The sequence below is a fragment of the Teleopsis dalmanni genome, chromosome 2 (assembly GCF_002237135.1).
Source record: "Teleopsis dalmanni isolate 2A chromosome 2, ASM223713v2, whole genome shotgun sequence".
NCBI lineage: Eukaryota > Metazoa > Arthropoda > Insecta > Diptera > Diopsidae > Teleopsis > Teleopsis dalmanni.
This window is the reverse complement of record NC_051847.1, coordinates 61924529-61940301: the sequence shown is the minus strand read 5'-3', so window position 1 is coordinate 61940301 and position 15773 is coordinate 61924529. Positions and strand designations below refer to the sequence as shown.

The following is a 15773-nucleotide window of genomic DNA, read 5'->3' as shown; positions in this document are numbered from 1 at the left end:
ATCTCGAAAAAAGTTATCAGAATATGTGCTTAATAGTGTAGGTCAACGTCAAGCATAATAATTCCTTTTCTTAGCAAATGTAATAAAGCAGGGTGGATTAAGGATTCCCTTTGGCGATTATATACATTACTGTAATTTTAGATATTATACAAGCTAATGTATTCTGACACTAGTGTCTGTTGACGTACATTTTCCGAGTATCTTGTTCTGAACATACAAAAGTTTCGTTACTTAAGTGGCGTTGGTTTGCCTATATTTAACACAACGCCCAAAGTGTGCTAATATTTATATATTATATTTTTATTATATTATATTTATATATTAAAATTAGTTAAACAGTCAAATAGTTATTATATATGGTGTTTTTTCAATATTTAATAGAGGTAAATGTGTAGTAATTTGTGAATGAAGTCAAGAACTACCAATAACTTCCAACTTATGCTTTTTTAAACACAAATAAAAATTTATTAAATTTCTATTTCAGTAACCCAAAAAATCTTTAAAATTTTGCTTTTACTTAAATTTTAAAATTTTTACATTAAATAGGAAAATCTTGAAATATTGGGTTTAAATTTTGGATGCAGTTACTAAAAACAAAAAAAGGAACCATTGTATATGAAAATGTGTGAAAAGTGCATTTCACCAAGTTTAACAACAATGAGATCGCTTATCAGTGCGCCTAATTTACGACATTGATAATGGCCAGATTGAACGCATGTTAATCCGCATTGCAGCAGCAGTAGCAGCAGTCAATGTTGTCGCTTTCGGCTTATTGTCGCTTCTGACCTTAAATTATGCACCAACGTGCAACAGACAACATCAACATCAACAGCAACAATTTTAAGCAATTTTTGACAGTGAATTGTATGCATTAAAGGGTAAATGCATATAAGGTTGCACTTACCTTGAATCAAATTTTTTTCCATCCGTCAATGTACCGGTGTAATGCATGGTGAGTGTGTCACCTGTCTTAGATTTTTGGTCACATACTTCAGGTACACTAACAACGTCAACTTTGAGGTCGTCGCAATGAACGCCCAACACCAAAAGGCACGCAGCAATAAGAACGGATGATTTGAACATTTCTGAAAGAAAAACCATAAATTTTAATAAAATTTATTAAAAATATATAATTTATTAATTTATTTAATTGTGTAGGTGGGCTCAAAAACTTTAACAAATATAATAGAAAATGCCACTTAAGGAAAAAGAAAGCATTTTTATGGCTAAAAATAAATTTCGTTTCAGATATTAAAAATTTTTAAAAATTTTTTCATTTCATACTTTTTAAATTACCAAATATTGTACAATTAATGATTTACCTTTCTCCACATAAAAGGCAATAAATTCATAATCATCAAAAAGAAGAATATAAATTTTATGATATATAAAAAAAAAGTTCAAACAATTTATCAATATGAGATAATAATTTTTAGTTTTCTAAGAAATCATGAATTGATAAAAATGAGCAAAACTAATAATGACGCTTTCACTCTGAAATTGCGGGTGAAATTTTAATTTAAGTATAAATCATTCGCCGTATAATTAGCGTAAAAATTATAAATTAAATATTAATTAAATGACAATTCAAAACAACAATTTGAAATGCTTTAGTTAATTGTATCGTATCGTCAGAGATTCAATTTATCAAGTTAAGCTAAATTAGAGAGTTATTCATTCAATAAGATACATTGGCAAAATACAATCATATGAATAATTCGAGAATTGTATAAGATATTGATATCAAGTAATTGATATGCAGAAAACTACAATTTAAGGATATAATACGAGTTTAAGTCAAAAATTTAATGCAAAAATTCAACCATCAATATCAGACTGAAACTCTATTTTTTTATTATACCCAATAATTAGTTTAGAAATTAATATAATTAATACCTTGCAACTGTACTCGCTATACATATGTAGGAATTTTTTTTTAAAAGAAGGCTTTAATTATTTCAACTATTATTTCTTATTATTATTTTTTCTTTATTATTACTAATTTTTATATTGTGACATCGTTTTAAAATTTATAATGTATAGGAGCGTCTGAGACATTTCATCTTGGAGAGACCCATTTTTTTCCCATTGTTTCGATCATTTCAAACTGTACTGTACGAGTAGTTCTCTCTATTTTGACTTCCAAGGCTAAAATTGATGTCAGTTTGTCTAACGAGACTAATAATTTTAAGCACCTCCACAAAAGTTGATCAGTGGTATCAGAATACACGATCGTGGTGACCAGACACCAGGTTTTTTTTTTTAGGATAAAATTGTATTATCAAAAAATATGACAAATAACATCACTTTGTTGCAACCAAAATCTACACTGTGTTTATGCACTTTTAAAACAAAATTCAAAATCGATTAGCCAATATCGGGCACCATTGGTGTGGACTTTTCTTTTTCCATATATGGCATGTAAACCCTACATACGAGTATAACTCATAAATCCGACACAAAAAATTATATCTTTTAAAAGGTGTTGGTATATGATGATACCAAATGTTACCTCTTGACAAAATCACCAATGTAAAACTGAGCCCCATTGCTCAAGCGCTATATACATTTATTATAGAGCATCAATTTTGGAAATAAATTTCAAATGTTCAAGTTAAGATGGTATAATATAATGAATAAAAACAGCTGTTAGTTGTCAAAATAGTTGTCACTTGGTTGTATTTTTAATTTAAAAATCAACTATAAAATAAACATCCTTTGGATACCAGCGAATTAATCAAAGAAACAATAAAAAACATTTTTAAGAAATTCCAATATATAACCTTCTCTTTCAAAATGAGTAACTATTTCAAACGATAAGGTTTTAAATAACTATTTTAAATTGATAACGTTAAAATAATAAATGTGAAACTAGAACTTTAAATTGTACTCTAAACATTTCTTTAAAAACAAATTTAATTTTAAAATTTAGCAAATTAACAAAACTCCAGAAAAATAAAAGTTAGTCTGGCTTTGGGTCAGTTGGTTATTAAGCAGTGCTGACTCTGAGCTTCAAATTTGACAGGGCACGAGTTCGATTACAATAATGAATAATGGAAATAATTAAATACAAGAATTATTTCCAAGACCACTGATGATGGGTCTTTGGCAATACTTTAAACAGCTGTATGGCCAGCGAAAAATTCAATTAATTAAAATAATATAAAAAAGAATTTTTGTTGTTGTAGTTCACTACTTTTCGAAAAGCTCTTCATTTTTAAATTCTTTAATTTAATTAAAGTTGCTATTCTTTATACAATTAAGACTTTAACTAACGATTGAACATATCAGGTAACCATCACCAAAAGAATTGGTTCTTTCTTAGCTGACATTAGCTGGAATAAAGCTAAAATTGCTGTCAGGTATACTGATGGAACATTTTACCGGTATTCCCATTTCATTAAAATTGGACTGTTTGAAATTAAGAAACAGTTGTTTGTGTGAAGAAACAATGCAATATTTTTTGTGACGCTGGCTGATTCTTAAACAATATTTGGTACTATTAATGAAAAAAGCTGTAGGAAAACTCTTCAAAAACAGTACAGAAGATATTTCAAAATAAAACTCTAACATTATTAAAAAATAATTAAAACAAACATTAGAATTGACCTTACCATAATAATAATTTTATCTCAATGAATAACAACAAAAGAAAAAGCACTAGTAACAATTTTGTGGTAGAATTGGACTTTAATTATTAATTAAATTAAAAGTTCCAGATGGAAACCCACTTTGGGTGATAATTTCGTTTTTATAATTGTTTTTTTTTTGTTTTATTTTTGATTTTAATTTTTTAACGCTAAAATTAAATGCTTTCGAATTTATTTTTATTAAAAATTCTGACAAAAAATAATCTCACCACGAAATTAATTGATGTTAAAAAAATAAAAAGAAAGCAGGGGGAAAATAAGTAGAATTATATATATCTTTCGAAAATCTATACAGTATATATATATATATATTTTTTTTTTAAATGATGGTAGAGAAATAGTTAATTGAACGTTGGGGAAAAACCAAAGTTAGTTTTTATACTCACATTTTAAATATTTTGATAGGCAATTGAAATATATATCTGTTTCTATAATTTTATTTTTTTTTTAAAATCTGGTTATAACAGTTTTAAAATATAATAAAAACAAATCTGAGACAGAAAAAAAAGAGCGACCGATATACGTTTATTTTTTATAGAACTGTCAAATGAAATATTTTTTTTATTTATTTATCGATTTAAAATGCGTATGAATAAATAACTATTAAAAATAACTAGTTGCCTTCACATAAACTAGTAGAATTTCTACTAGTTTTAATGAAGAGAGTTCAGTTTTGGTACTGGTTTTTTTATTTTTTGAAAATTGTGTTAGTGGACTTCCAAAACTTGATATGTAAGCTGTGTGTTTGTAAATATATATAAATAAAAAAAAAATAAAAATATTAACAATAACATGTTTATATAAAGTATGATTATAAAAATTATAAAAACTCCCTTAATTGAATCAAATTTAATTTAATTTTTTACTAACTTTTAACCAAGTACTTAGGGTTTAAATAGTCATTGTCTAGAATTTTTAACATTTCACTTGATGAAAACCGATATGAACCTTACTATAATTACTTTTTTAATGGATTCTACTTCAATTAACTCGTTGTATTACATATTTACATAATATACTATCATTATAAAGTAGTATTATTAACAATACAATCATTAACGCATTAGAAAAATGCATAAATCTTTATGTAATTAATTTAAATCAATTTTTTACTATTTTTACTATTTAAATGATTATATGACACATTTTATATTATGTATTAATTATTACTAATAAAAAATTAATAATAGAGCTAGAGTACTATAAGACATGATTATAAGACTAATGCTTTATTTTTTGTACACAGCAGATCATCCATATACCGAAGAAGGTATAATGAGTAAATTCGTAGAAGACGTACCGATTTTATATATTAAGACTACTAAAGTGTACCATAATATGGTTAATATTCTATTTATTGTACACAGTAAACCATCCACAAACCAAAGGAGTTATAAGAAATACATCAGCAGATGGCACAGTGATTTTTTTCTATTCCATTGATATGGTATCTTCAAAACTACAGATGAACCTTGATAATTTCGTTAATGAAAGAATCAATATAAAAAAAACCAAGTCTGTCCAAGTGAAATTAACCACTAAAAATACTACAATATTTGTTCATATGATTCAATAAATGCTATACTTATAGCCTAGACAGTAAAGACAAAACACTTGGCTATTCAATTGCATAGTAAATTGACCCGGATAATTTCGGAACAGAGTCCTTTCGCATATTTGAATAGCTTATACGAAGCATATACCAAAAAACTGGCAAAAGCCTTAGATCATACATAGGCCAGAAACTAAAAATTTACTAGGGAGAGGTTTTCAGAAAAAATACTAGATCTATGATACTTTCATTTAACATTCAATCATCTCATAATGTATAAATAATGAATAAAAAGCACTTATGTCAAGCTCGAATTGTTATTTTATATTTAATCAAGTAAATTGATGAACAGTAATGTGTTAATAATGAATAGAAATATTTACATATGTAGTTCTTTCCTTCATTTTGGGTTTGGGTGGATGGGTGTTTAGCCTCTCAATAAACACCTCTTCCCATTCACTGGATGATCGTACAGACTTTACAGCATGTATGACATGACTTTTCTAATTTAAATACAAGCATATTATCATCAGTAAAGTTGTTTTAAGAACAGATGGTAAGGGGATCCCAACTATATATTTAATGTAAAAAAATCCGGCTCTCTTTCTAGAGTAATAACATATATTCACTAATTTTTTGAATTATTTCATTTCTATTGCAAAATAAGTTCTTATTTTTTATAAATCACAATTTATCATAAATATTCTAAATTATCTTTCTTTCAAATGTTAACCCATTACGGACAAAGAACTAAAGAACAAAAAAGGATTTTATTTCATAAGGCTTTAATCATATTGAGTTTATATTAAATTAATGTCAGATTCAAAAATAAAATATTAAGTTTTGATTTTGTTTACGGCTTTATCAACTTGGACCTAAATTTAGAGTTTAATTACATATAATAGACTTCTTTTATAATGAAAAATATAATCTCAAGATCTTTCGTTATATGGAATTAATTTTTATTTAGAGAGAACATTTGGGTATAATTGTTATTTACAAATATTTGTGGCTTAACTAACAAATTGACTCAAACTGAGAATTTAAGTGCATACAGTAGACTCTCTCTATAATGAAAGATATAATGTCAAAACCTATTGATATTTGGAAGGAATCTTTATTCAGAGAGAACATTTTGGTACAAGTTTTATTTACCAATTTAAGTATTTAATCATATGCAATTTAAAGGTTAGACTAAGAACTTACTGTACTTGTTAATCCAAGATTCTGATGAAGGAATTTATTTATAATAAAAAAATTAATATATCGCATTGGTAATAAAAGTAGATTGTGGAAATTAAGGAAAACTATCAAACTGATCAATAAAAGTAAAAAAAACATTTAAATATGTTTTTCTAGAAGACTGTCTAAAATTTCTTATGATTCATCAATACAAGGTCTTATTTTAGTTAGGTAATATAACTTTTTGTTTGATCGAACTGTGTTCTTATACAAGGTGTTTCCTGAGAAAATTGAAACTGTATAGGGCGTGATATCTCAGTCCAAGCAAAAAAAAAACAAAAAAATTGTGTGTTAAGAGAAGACAATTTTAAAAACAACCGAGATAGAAAGGTGTCAAAGACCTAGCAGTAAAAATACATGAAAGTTGTGATCTTAACTTAAAACAGCGGCATAAAAACAGGTTTCTAACGATAAAAAAATTTTATTTTAATTAATCTATTAAAAAGTTATTGAAATGATATTTTTGTATTAGATTGTTTTATATTCAAGGAAAATCTTTATGCAAATATTGGTTTAAAATCGAATATTTTGAGTGCAGATTGGTGAATTTCGAAACGCAGCATTTGCGTGACAACTCAATCAATCGAAAAATGTTAAAGATGCAACAATAAATTTCCCGATGAAATGTTTTATTTATTTTCACTAGAGTGTTAAACACATCATTTCACTAATTGAGCCATTAAAGCGATGATCTTTAGATACAAAACCAATTGCAATAGTTTGCTAACGTTTTCATTTTGTATTAACAACTTTTGTTGCTTGTACCGCGCCGCGTCATACGATAAACAAAGCAACGCAACGAATTTGGTACGTCGGCAGTCAGAGGTTAATGACCCTTAAACTGATTTCAGTTGATCGTGATGCTGCGGTAAGTTTGAATAACGTTAATTCATATGAAATGTTTTGTGACCGCTTTTTGATGCCGGAGATAATTTTTTTTACAGATTTTAGAAGAAAACTGGGTAACAAATGAGTTAAGAAATATTTTTAGCAATTTTTCTTTTGTTGCAACTATGGACGATTATGATTCTTCTTCTTACAATAACACATTGTATGATTTTAATAAATTTAAAAATAAAACTAGTTTACATATCAATATGTTATATTTACCTATATATAAATATACATAATCTATTATTTAATATAACTGATCAAGTTAGTAAAACTCATGCTCAGTATATGTACAGAGGAGTGCGAGGAAACTTTTAATGAATGGAAATGAAAAGAATATATTAAAGCTCAGACCTAATTTAAACCTTTAAAATATGAACACGTCAAGTAAACTCTATTAAACAGATTATGAAATTTTTTTTTAAGAAAATGTGAGAAATAAAGTTTATATTCACGGAATGGCTACATTTATGTTAATGTAGTATTCAATTTGATATTACTGGGATATAAATAATTTTTCTTGACATTGGACTACACTATTAACCTACACTATTAAGTAGTTTGGAAATTTCTTCTCCTCCCATTTTCTGTTGATTTCATTTCAGAGCCATTTTGTGACTCTATTCATTTAATACCAATTATGGATATACTTACACGTATTTCATTGGTTATTTATAATAATTAATAATAAATAATGATAATAATAAATACTGAACAAGATGATTCAACAAATACAAGTAAATTAGATTATTACTTAAGTTTTGATTTACTCAAGTAATTTTACTACTTGTTTTTTTATTTACGGAACATTTCTTCGTTCGCATGTGTTCAGGAAAGGACACGAATTGGGGATAGAATCTCGAGGAAAGGCATGACTATTGCAGGAGACGATTAAAATCAAGTAAGAACCACTTGATACTGTTTGAAGTATAACTGGTAATGAGTGATTTTCGCATGCGATTTAAATTTGGTACAATTGGTGCCAAGGCCCACAGTTTCGATTGTCCTGGCTGAAAGAGGTTGACCTCTCTATTTGAGAGGTTGGTTAACAAATACTAATAGAGGTTGGCTCCACTGTGTGAGAGATTGGTTAATGTGAGTATTGTGGTGGCTGTAGTTAAAACCCAAATTTATGCAGTTAAAATGACTGTACCCATTAGTTTCATTCGATGTGGAGTCGCATTTTCCAACCGAATGCTGTGGTCCAAAGAACAGCAGACGTGTTAGATAGACTTCGCTCTCTCCTAAGGAGAAGACTATATGCAAATGAACGGTTTCAATTTATACAGGCGAAATTCCTTGAAATTCGAATAGCAGTATACTGATGCGTCTGTTAAGTGTACCGTGGTTAAACGGCAGATAATCACTATAAAAAACTATAGATTCTGTCTCCCTTTAACTAATGTAAAAATATATATAGTCGCATTAGGAAAACTCGCCTAGTACTGATTGTATTTCTAGAATCAAAATGTATTTCTTAAGACAAGACAAATGTAAACAATAACAGATCTATTTATTATAAAAAACTTTATTTGCCTTTAAACTATTGAATTAAAATCGCAATATTGTTCATGTTATGATAACGAACTCATAAAGTAGTTCATTAGTGTGAACTTGAATGAAAAAATAATTTATTTTATATAAGCATGCTAAGCTGAAGTACCCAGCTACTTAATTATCTTTGATGACATTGTCTTCAAGGCTGCTAGAGGACATCGTTCGACAATTGTTGACATAAGTAGATAATTACACAAACAACAACATAATCTTAATTTAAATAGTAAAGAGAAAGTGAAAAGAAAACAACAAAGACCGAGCGCACATTTTACTCGAACAAGGGCGCAGTACAAGATATGGCCGTATCCAATCTTTTTGGTATGTCGAAAGGCTTTTACTCACTTTTTTTTTTTAAATGTGTTTAAAGACCGTATACAACTGGTCTATAGGTAGGTCTCCATCTCTTGAAGTTGTCTTCGATGACATATCCATTTGCTTCTATTTCAATACATTTTTTGAGCTTCTATCTATGTTAATGTGAATATATACCAGAAAATATTACGAATCTATGGGTTTCTTAGAAGCAGATATCAGGTATTTAAAATACAACTTTTATTTAATAACTATTTTGCTTTCATTTTAAATAATCTTGGCATCGATTTGTTTTAATGTAGATACTTTTTGAAAAATTATTGAGTTCCTATGTTCGTCTATATGTTTGTCTATAATCTGACATTTTTGTAGTAGTGTTAATAGACATTCATATTTTTCATAAATAAAGATAAATCGAAACAAATCACACTTCATTTATTGTCATTTAAACAGCTTTTAATTTTAAAGTAACTTTACTGCTCTAACAAAATATTTAGAGTGTTATAAATTAATCTCGAGTGTTAAACAATTCGCGCGAGATTCTCTAATCGAGAATGAAAATTACACTAAAATTGAATCTTGACTAAGAAAGTTACCCCAGATTTACCAATCGAAAACGGAACTAATTTATTGACATATTAAACTATTTTTCTGTAAGCTTTTAGTGCTCTTTGACATAATGGGATTCAGTTTTGAATATATTGCAAAAATAAATCTTTTAATGGGATTGTTTTTGATTGTGGAAGAACTACATCATGACAGGAAATTATTAATTTAATTATTTGACATATTAAACTCTACTTTTTTGAAAGTATTTGGAGCTCTTTAGTTTAGTTTGGAATATATTGCAAAAAATATACTTTCTGGGCTTCTATGGGTCTGTTTTGTAAGAAGTAGATTTTAAATATAATGACCGAACTAGTTTATATATGTTTATATTATAAGCATTTTAATTCAGCAGTCTTTAAGAAAATATTCCCTGCTAACAAAAAAATGAATTATTTTTGGTTTTCTTATTCAACATAATTATTTATGGACAAATTTAACATTCAAAATTATTACTTCCCTGTAATGAAAAATAAAATATTAAAAAAACCGTTATCTCATTAAAGAAAGCCAGCAGCAGAGATAAAAAAGATTAGAAATAAGAAAATTTAATCAATTTTTTTTTCTGTGTATAATTCTGATATGAAATTTAAAAATTGCGCTGTCAACTTCATAAATTCTAGGCTTTAAAATAGATAGCTTCATCTCAATTTTTTATAGAATGTCTTCCCATAGCGCACATGCGATTTTAAGTCTAATTTTATAGATAAAAAATAGATAATAGAAAACAAATTAATATTTATGTCACGTTTGAAGAACTACAACAACAATAATAACCAACAACGCTAATAAATGTCGACAAATGATTTTTAATAATTACTTTCTATATTTAAATATATTGAATGAAATATATTCAAATATAGTGAAATAAATTGTTCTTTCAAAATATGATAAGAAAAACTAATTTTGCATTTTAGTGCAAGTAGAAAAATTCCATTTTATATCTATTTACGGTGTATTTTTTAATATTCGGCACATCCGCCTTATTTATTCATTCTAATCAGCAATTCTGTTGAATGAATATTTAATTATTTTTATTGTTTTTTGTAAATATATGGCAATTGTAAATGAGACACTAGAATTCTTAAACAAATTGTGCTTTATCATATGCAAGCGATAAGAAATGCGTATTGGAAGCTTACACGTTTACCGTGTCCATTTGCATTAGTTATTATTTAAAAAATTTCACTTTTAATTACCTTTGTATTTATTTAAATTAATATAAATAAGTTTAACACTAAAATTTTAAATTTAAAGAAATGAACGCAGGAAATATAATTCACAAAATATTTAAGTTAACTGCGCACCACGAATTCAACCTCTACCGTTAACACACAAAATTCAACTAATCAAATGATCGTGACGTAAAAGTATATGAAGTGAAAATACAATCAAAAAAAAAATATAAACAACAACAAAAGCAATGCGGCTCTGATTCAGCTGATGACAGCCACGTATTATTTATAAAACAAAAGAGAAGTGACAGTCGTTCTCTAAGTGGGAATATTATTTTGATACTAATTAGCCGCTGTAAACTATGTACCTTGATATTGTGTAGCATGAATTTCAGTGGTCAAGATATATTTTAGTTTAATTGAGTAATAATCTATATAAACTAATAGTATATAATAATTTATTAGTGGGCTAATTGGTCATTCAAATAGAAACAAAAAAAAAATTATAATTGATTATTTATATTAAAAAATAATTTATATCTTAATATATATAAATATATATAAATAAATAAATATATTTTATTAAAATATAAATAGTAATTAAGGCCATGTGCGAGTCCGAGTAAATTGATTGAAAATTGAGGAGAATAGTAAATTATGTCGGTATGACAGCGAATGTTTTTATTTACCAGAATTTCGAGTAGAGTAAATTAAATAAAAATTAGGTAAATTAGGTGTTATTATTGTAAAAATTTTATGAGATATTTAATAAATAAATAAATAAATTTGAAAACTTTTAACCAAAAATAATAAATAAGTGCAATAAATAAATAAATAAATATTTTTAAAAGTGCATATTTTTCAAGGAAATTAAAATTTCCCTTGAAAAATTTTAATTTACTCTACTTCAATTTACTCGCACACGGCCTTAATAAAAATAATAAATTATAGTTTTTTATTTCTATTTAAATAAGCAATTAGTCCGCTAGTAGCTTATTATATAATATTTTTGGTCACAAATAATAAAATTTTTTTTATACAAATAGTATGTAAACAATAATTTATTATATATTAATGGTTTTAATGTTAGCAAAATCACAATAGCTATAAGCTTTATCTATATAATTATATCAGTATATAAATTTTTGTAATACAACAAAGTTAAACATTAAAAAAATTAATTAAATTATATATAGAATCAATTACATATTACGGGTAGTGTTTGGCAATAGCATTTAAAAATTAAGAGTAATAATTTTACAAAAAATACTCATGGAATAACTCAGTTCAATGTCTAAACAGAAAATTTGTTACAGGCGATGTGGTTTGATGCTCTTTAATTAGCTAAATTATTTATTCATTAAATTATTTATTATTTATGAAATTAATTTAATAATTATTTTTGTCTTTAGTATCCTCTTTATTTACCTTCTTTGTTGTGCCGTAATCGTAACTTTTACAAAATCGAGAAGTTCACAGTAGTACAGCATTGTGTTGTAAAAACTTATACTATTGTGAATAGTTTTGACGATTGAATGAAATTTTCAAACAAAATGAAACAAAACTGTTATTTACCACGTATATATATATATCCAATGTTCAAAGTATATATTTTATGAAAATAGTAAAAAAGTTTGGACATATAATAAATCAGATAATCAAATTACAATGATACGTCGTGTGAATGGTTATTTATACTTTTTGATTTTAGATATCAGTTTAAATTTTTAACAGCTTAAATAAAATCAAAACTCACATGTGAATACAGTATTTATTCAAACTTGAACATGTATCTGCGCGGTAACGCTGAAGTAATTCGTGGAGGATCAGTAAAAGAACTTGGCAACGATACCTTACTATACATGGGCAAAATAGTTGCCCATGAATAGTTGATCACGTATCAACATTATGGAATTTAATAGTATACTACAACATGCGACCTTATTTCAAAACGGTAGACCACATGAAATCTCTGATGATGCAAATGAAGGACCTAGAAAGAAAACTGGCCACTCTGAAAGAAGGAAAATTTGGCCCCTTGCAGTATTAGTGATATTTTTCATCAAAGATTAGTAATTTTTCTTTTTTACTCGCTCCTCTTTATTATGTGTTGGCAATATACTTTAATTTTCCTATACGATTTAATTTGTTTAATGTGTTCAAGAAGTGTGTTCTAAACAATATTTTTAACCTAAAAAGAAAGCAAAGCTAAAGCTTTTCAGCTTGCGAGTTCGTATAATGTTTTCAAAACCGTAATTCTTGCATTTACGAAGACAGGTCGTTTGATTTTAGAGCCGTAATCTTTGCTGTAATTCTTGCTATTAGGAAGACAGGACGTCTGATTTCAGAGCCGTAATCTTTGCTATTAAGAAGACAGCTCGTCCGACTTCAGAAAACAGTTTACAAAATCAACATATTACAATCCCTTTTAACAGTATCCCTGTTCTTCTCGTGTTGTCTAACCACCGTATAAAAAAAATTCTAGTCAAACCAAAAAACAAATGCATCATAACTAACTTAACCTATATAATTTTTTAAAAGAAGTAAAATAAAAATGGTAGAATTGGATGTGAAAGATCCAAACTAACACTGCTAAGCCTCAATTTATTGAGAAGGACAATTCTATTAGGCAAGGCCAGAATCGAAGTAAGTATACTTCTGACGTTACTAAACGGCGATTAAAAAGCACACATCTATATCGAAATATTATGTATGTCTTGAATAAGAAATGCAGAAGCTGCAATAGAGAAGACGAAAGAAAGAACTGAGTATTTCCTTTCAAAAGTACTGAATTAGTAAGTTTGAGAGATTCAATAATAAACGTCTATAAACTAATTAGCCTTGTTTATCAAGCTCTTTAGTTTACATCCAAAATATAGATTGTCCAACTCATTATATGGATGAATAGTACGCACCCATATCGAAAAATTGTGATTGCTTTCAACCGGAAATGTAGAAGTTGGAAGAGAAAAAAGAAAAAAGCGACTGAACATTTTCCTTTTAAAAGTTGAGTCCTGGTAAGTTTCAGAGCTTCCTTAATGGAAGTCTGTAAACTTATGAGCTTTGTTTACCAAGCTCTTCATTTTTTGAATGATTCCAATTGCGCGAGCCCATCGTTTGGTGACGTATTTTAGAAAAGTTTTAGAAAAATACCCGGCTGGTTAGTCAACCTAAATATAGATATAGAATTGCACGATTCTAATTTCTAAAACACCTTATTGTTTTTTTTCTTCTTTTTAATATTGAAAACCATTATTTTTGTTTATTTTTCTAATATGTATAAATATATTTATAAACATATCTGAGTAAAGTTGAGCACAGCCGGCTGACTTGAATGGTGTGAAGGAGTTTAATTTGGTGGACCAATTTGTATGTAGCGTGATAATTTTAATGTATGACTTTATTTTTGAAAATGGTAAACATTTTGTTTTTATTTATCTATCTTCGTTTATTATTTAATAAATTTTTTAAATATATATCAAGAGTGTTTCATTTTTGACCGTACGGAAAAAATGAATTATATATTTCAGTATATGTAATCAATGTATGTATTATGGTTATACATATACGTATAGATGTTCATTTATTTATGAATATATTTATTAATCTCTTTTATTTTCAAGATGTGTGACTCAATAACTGTGACTCAATGGAAAACAAAAACTATTCAGTCTAGTTATCAGCATCTTCTTTGATGGATTGTTATTATTATAATTATTATTTTATATATTAAACACTTTAAAATCCGTAATTTAGTTTATTATTATTTTATATATTAACTGTTTATAATTTTATTATTTAAAATTAATTAATTTTAATTAGTTATTAGTAGTATATAAATTACCTCTAATTTTATTATGGTTAATTTTGTATTAAAGTAATTTCACTACACTTTAAGCTCGACTCTACGATTTCAATAATTATATTTACCAATAAAATGGTTATATGTAAATATAATTTATATTTTTTTGAACTTTATTTATAATGATTTATTTTTTATATTAATTTCTACGATATGTTTACAGTGATTCCTTGAAGCTACGCAAAAACACAGCCAGTTGACAGTATGCGAGTGGAAAAGCAACTGAATGGAATCAGTTTTCCGCAAGTGTGAACAGGAAGGACCCTTGTCAACATGTTGCTAAGAGCAGAACTGACACCGCCCATATCAGCCACAAATCCTGCGCACTCTGTGCTTAAGGGATTCATAATATATTTATGGAAAACCTTTTTGACCAATAATTGAAAAATTAATATCTCAAGTAAATTGCATTGAATAAATTCTATGCTTTGTGTATATCGACATTATACGAGTACGAAAATGCAGGTGCGATTAAAGAGCGCTTTTAAATTATTCCATATTCGGGTGTAGTAAATATTTTTGAATATATTAATTTTTATATATGATTGTGGAGTTATAAAACAGAATTAAAGTATTTGTTAATATAACTAATATGTATTGACTGGTTTTTGAAAATTCATTGAAATAATGGTGCAATTTTTAAATACGGGCCATATGAGAATAATCCAGAAAAAACTGGATTATGTAGATCGATTATGTTGACCTTATATTTTATTTAATATTTGAAATGTAGTTCAAATAGGTTGATTACTTTTGCATTAAATTTCATAGATTTTAAATGATTGTATAACAGCGTATCTTTCCATAGTAATTTGTCAAACAAAACTGAAAATAATATTGTAATGATTTGATTACCCTGTACATTCAAAATCAGTGACAAATGTTTATTTATTTTTTAGCATTTTTTTAGAATAATACAAAAATAA

General features: G+C 26.9%; 2 protein-coding genes across 2 annotated transcripts in view; one reads left to right on the top strand and one right to left on the bottom strand.

Moving 5' to 3' along the window:
* LOC119682296 (FK506-binding protein 2-like) overlaps positions 1 to 11164 on the bottom strand; it is a 204481-nt gene extending 193317 nt beyond the window's left edge. The window contains exons 1-2 of the mRNA XM_038095706.1: positions 11010 to 11164; positions 905 to 1085 (exon numbers count right to left, since the gene is read on the bottom strand). Of these exons, the coding sequence (XP_037951634.1) occupies positions 905 to 1083 (179 nt within the window). The 5' untranslated portion in view covers positions 1084 to 1085; positions 11010 to 11164. The remainder of the gene's footprint in view (positions 1 to 904; positions 1086 to 11009) is intronic.
* Positions 1 to 15349, top strand: part of LOC119682289 (zinc finger FYVE domain-containing protein 9-like) — a 225511-nt gene extending 210162 nt beyond the window's left edge. The window contains exon 13 of the transcript XR_005252573.1: positions 15011 to 15349. The gene's annotated coding sequence lies outside the window, so the exon portion shown is untranslated. The remainder of the gene's footprint in view (positions 1 to 15010) is intronic.
* Positions 15350 to 15773: the final 424 nt, after the last annotated feature.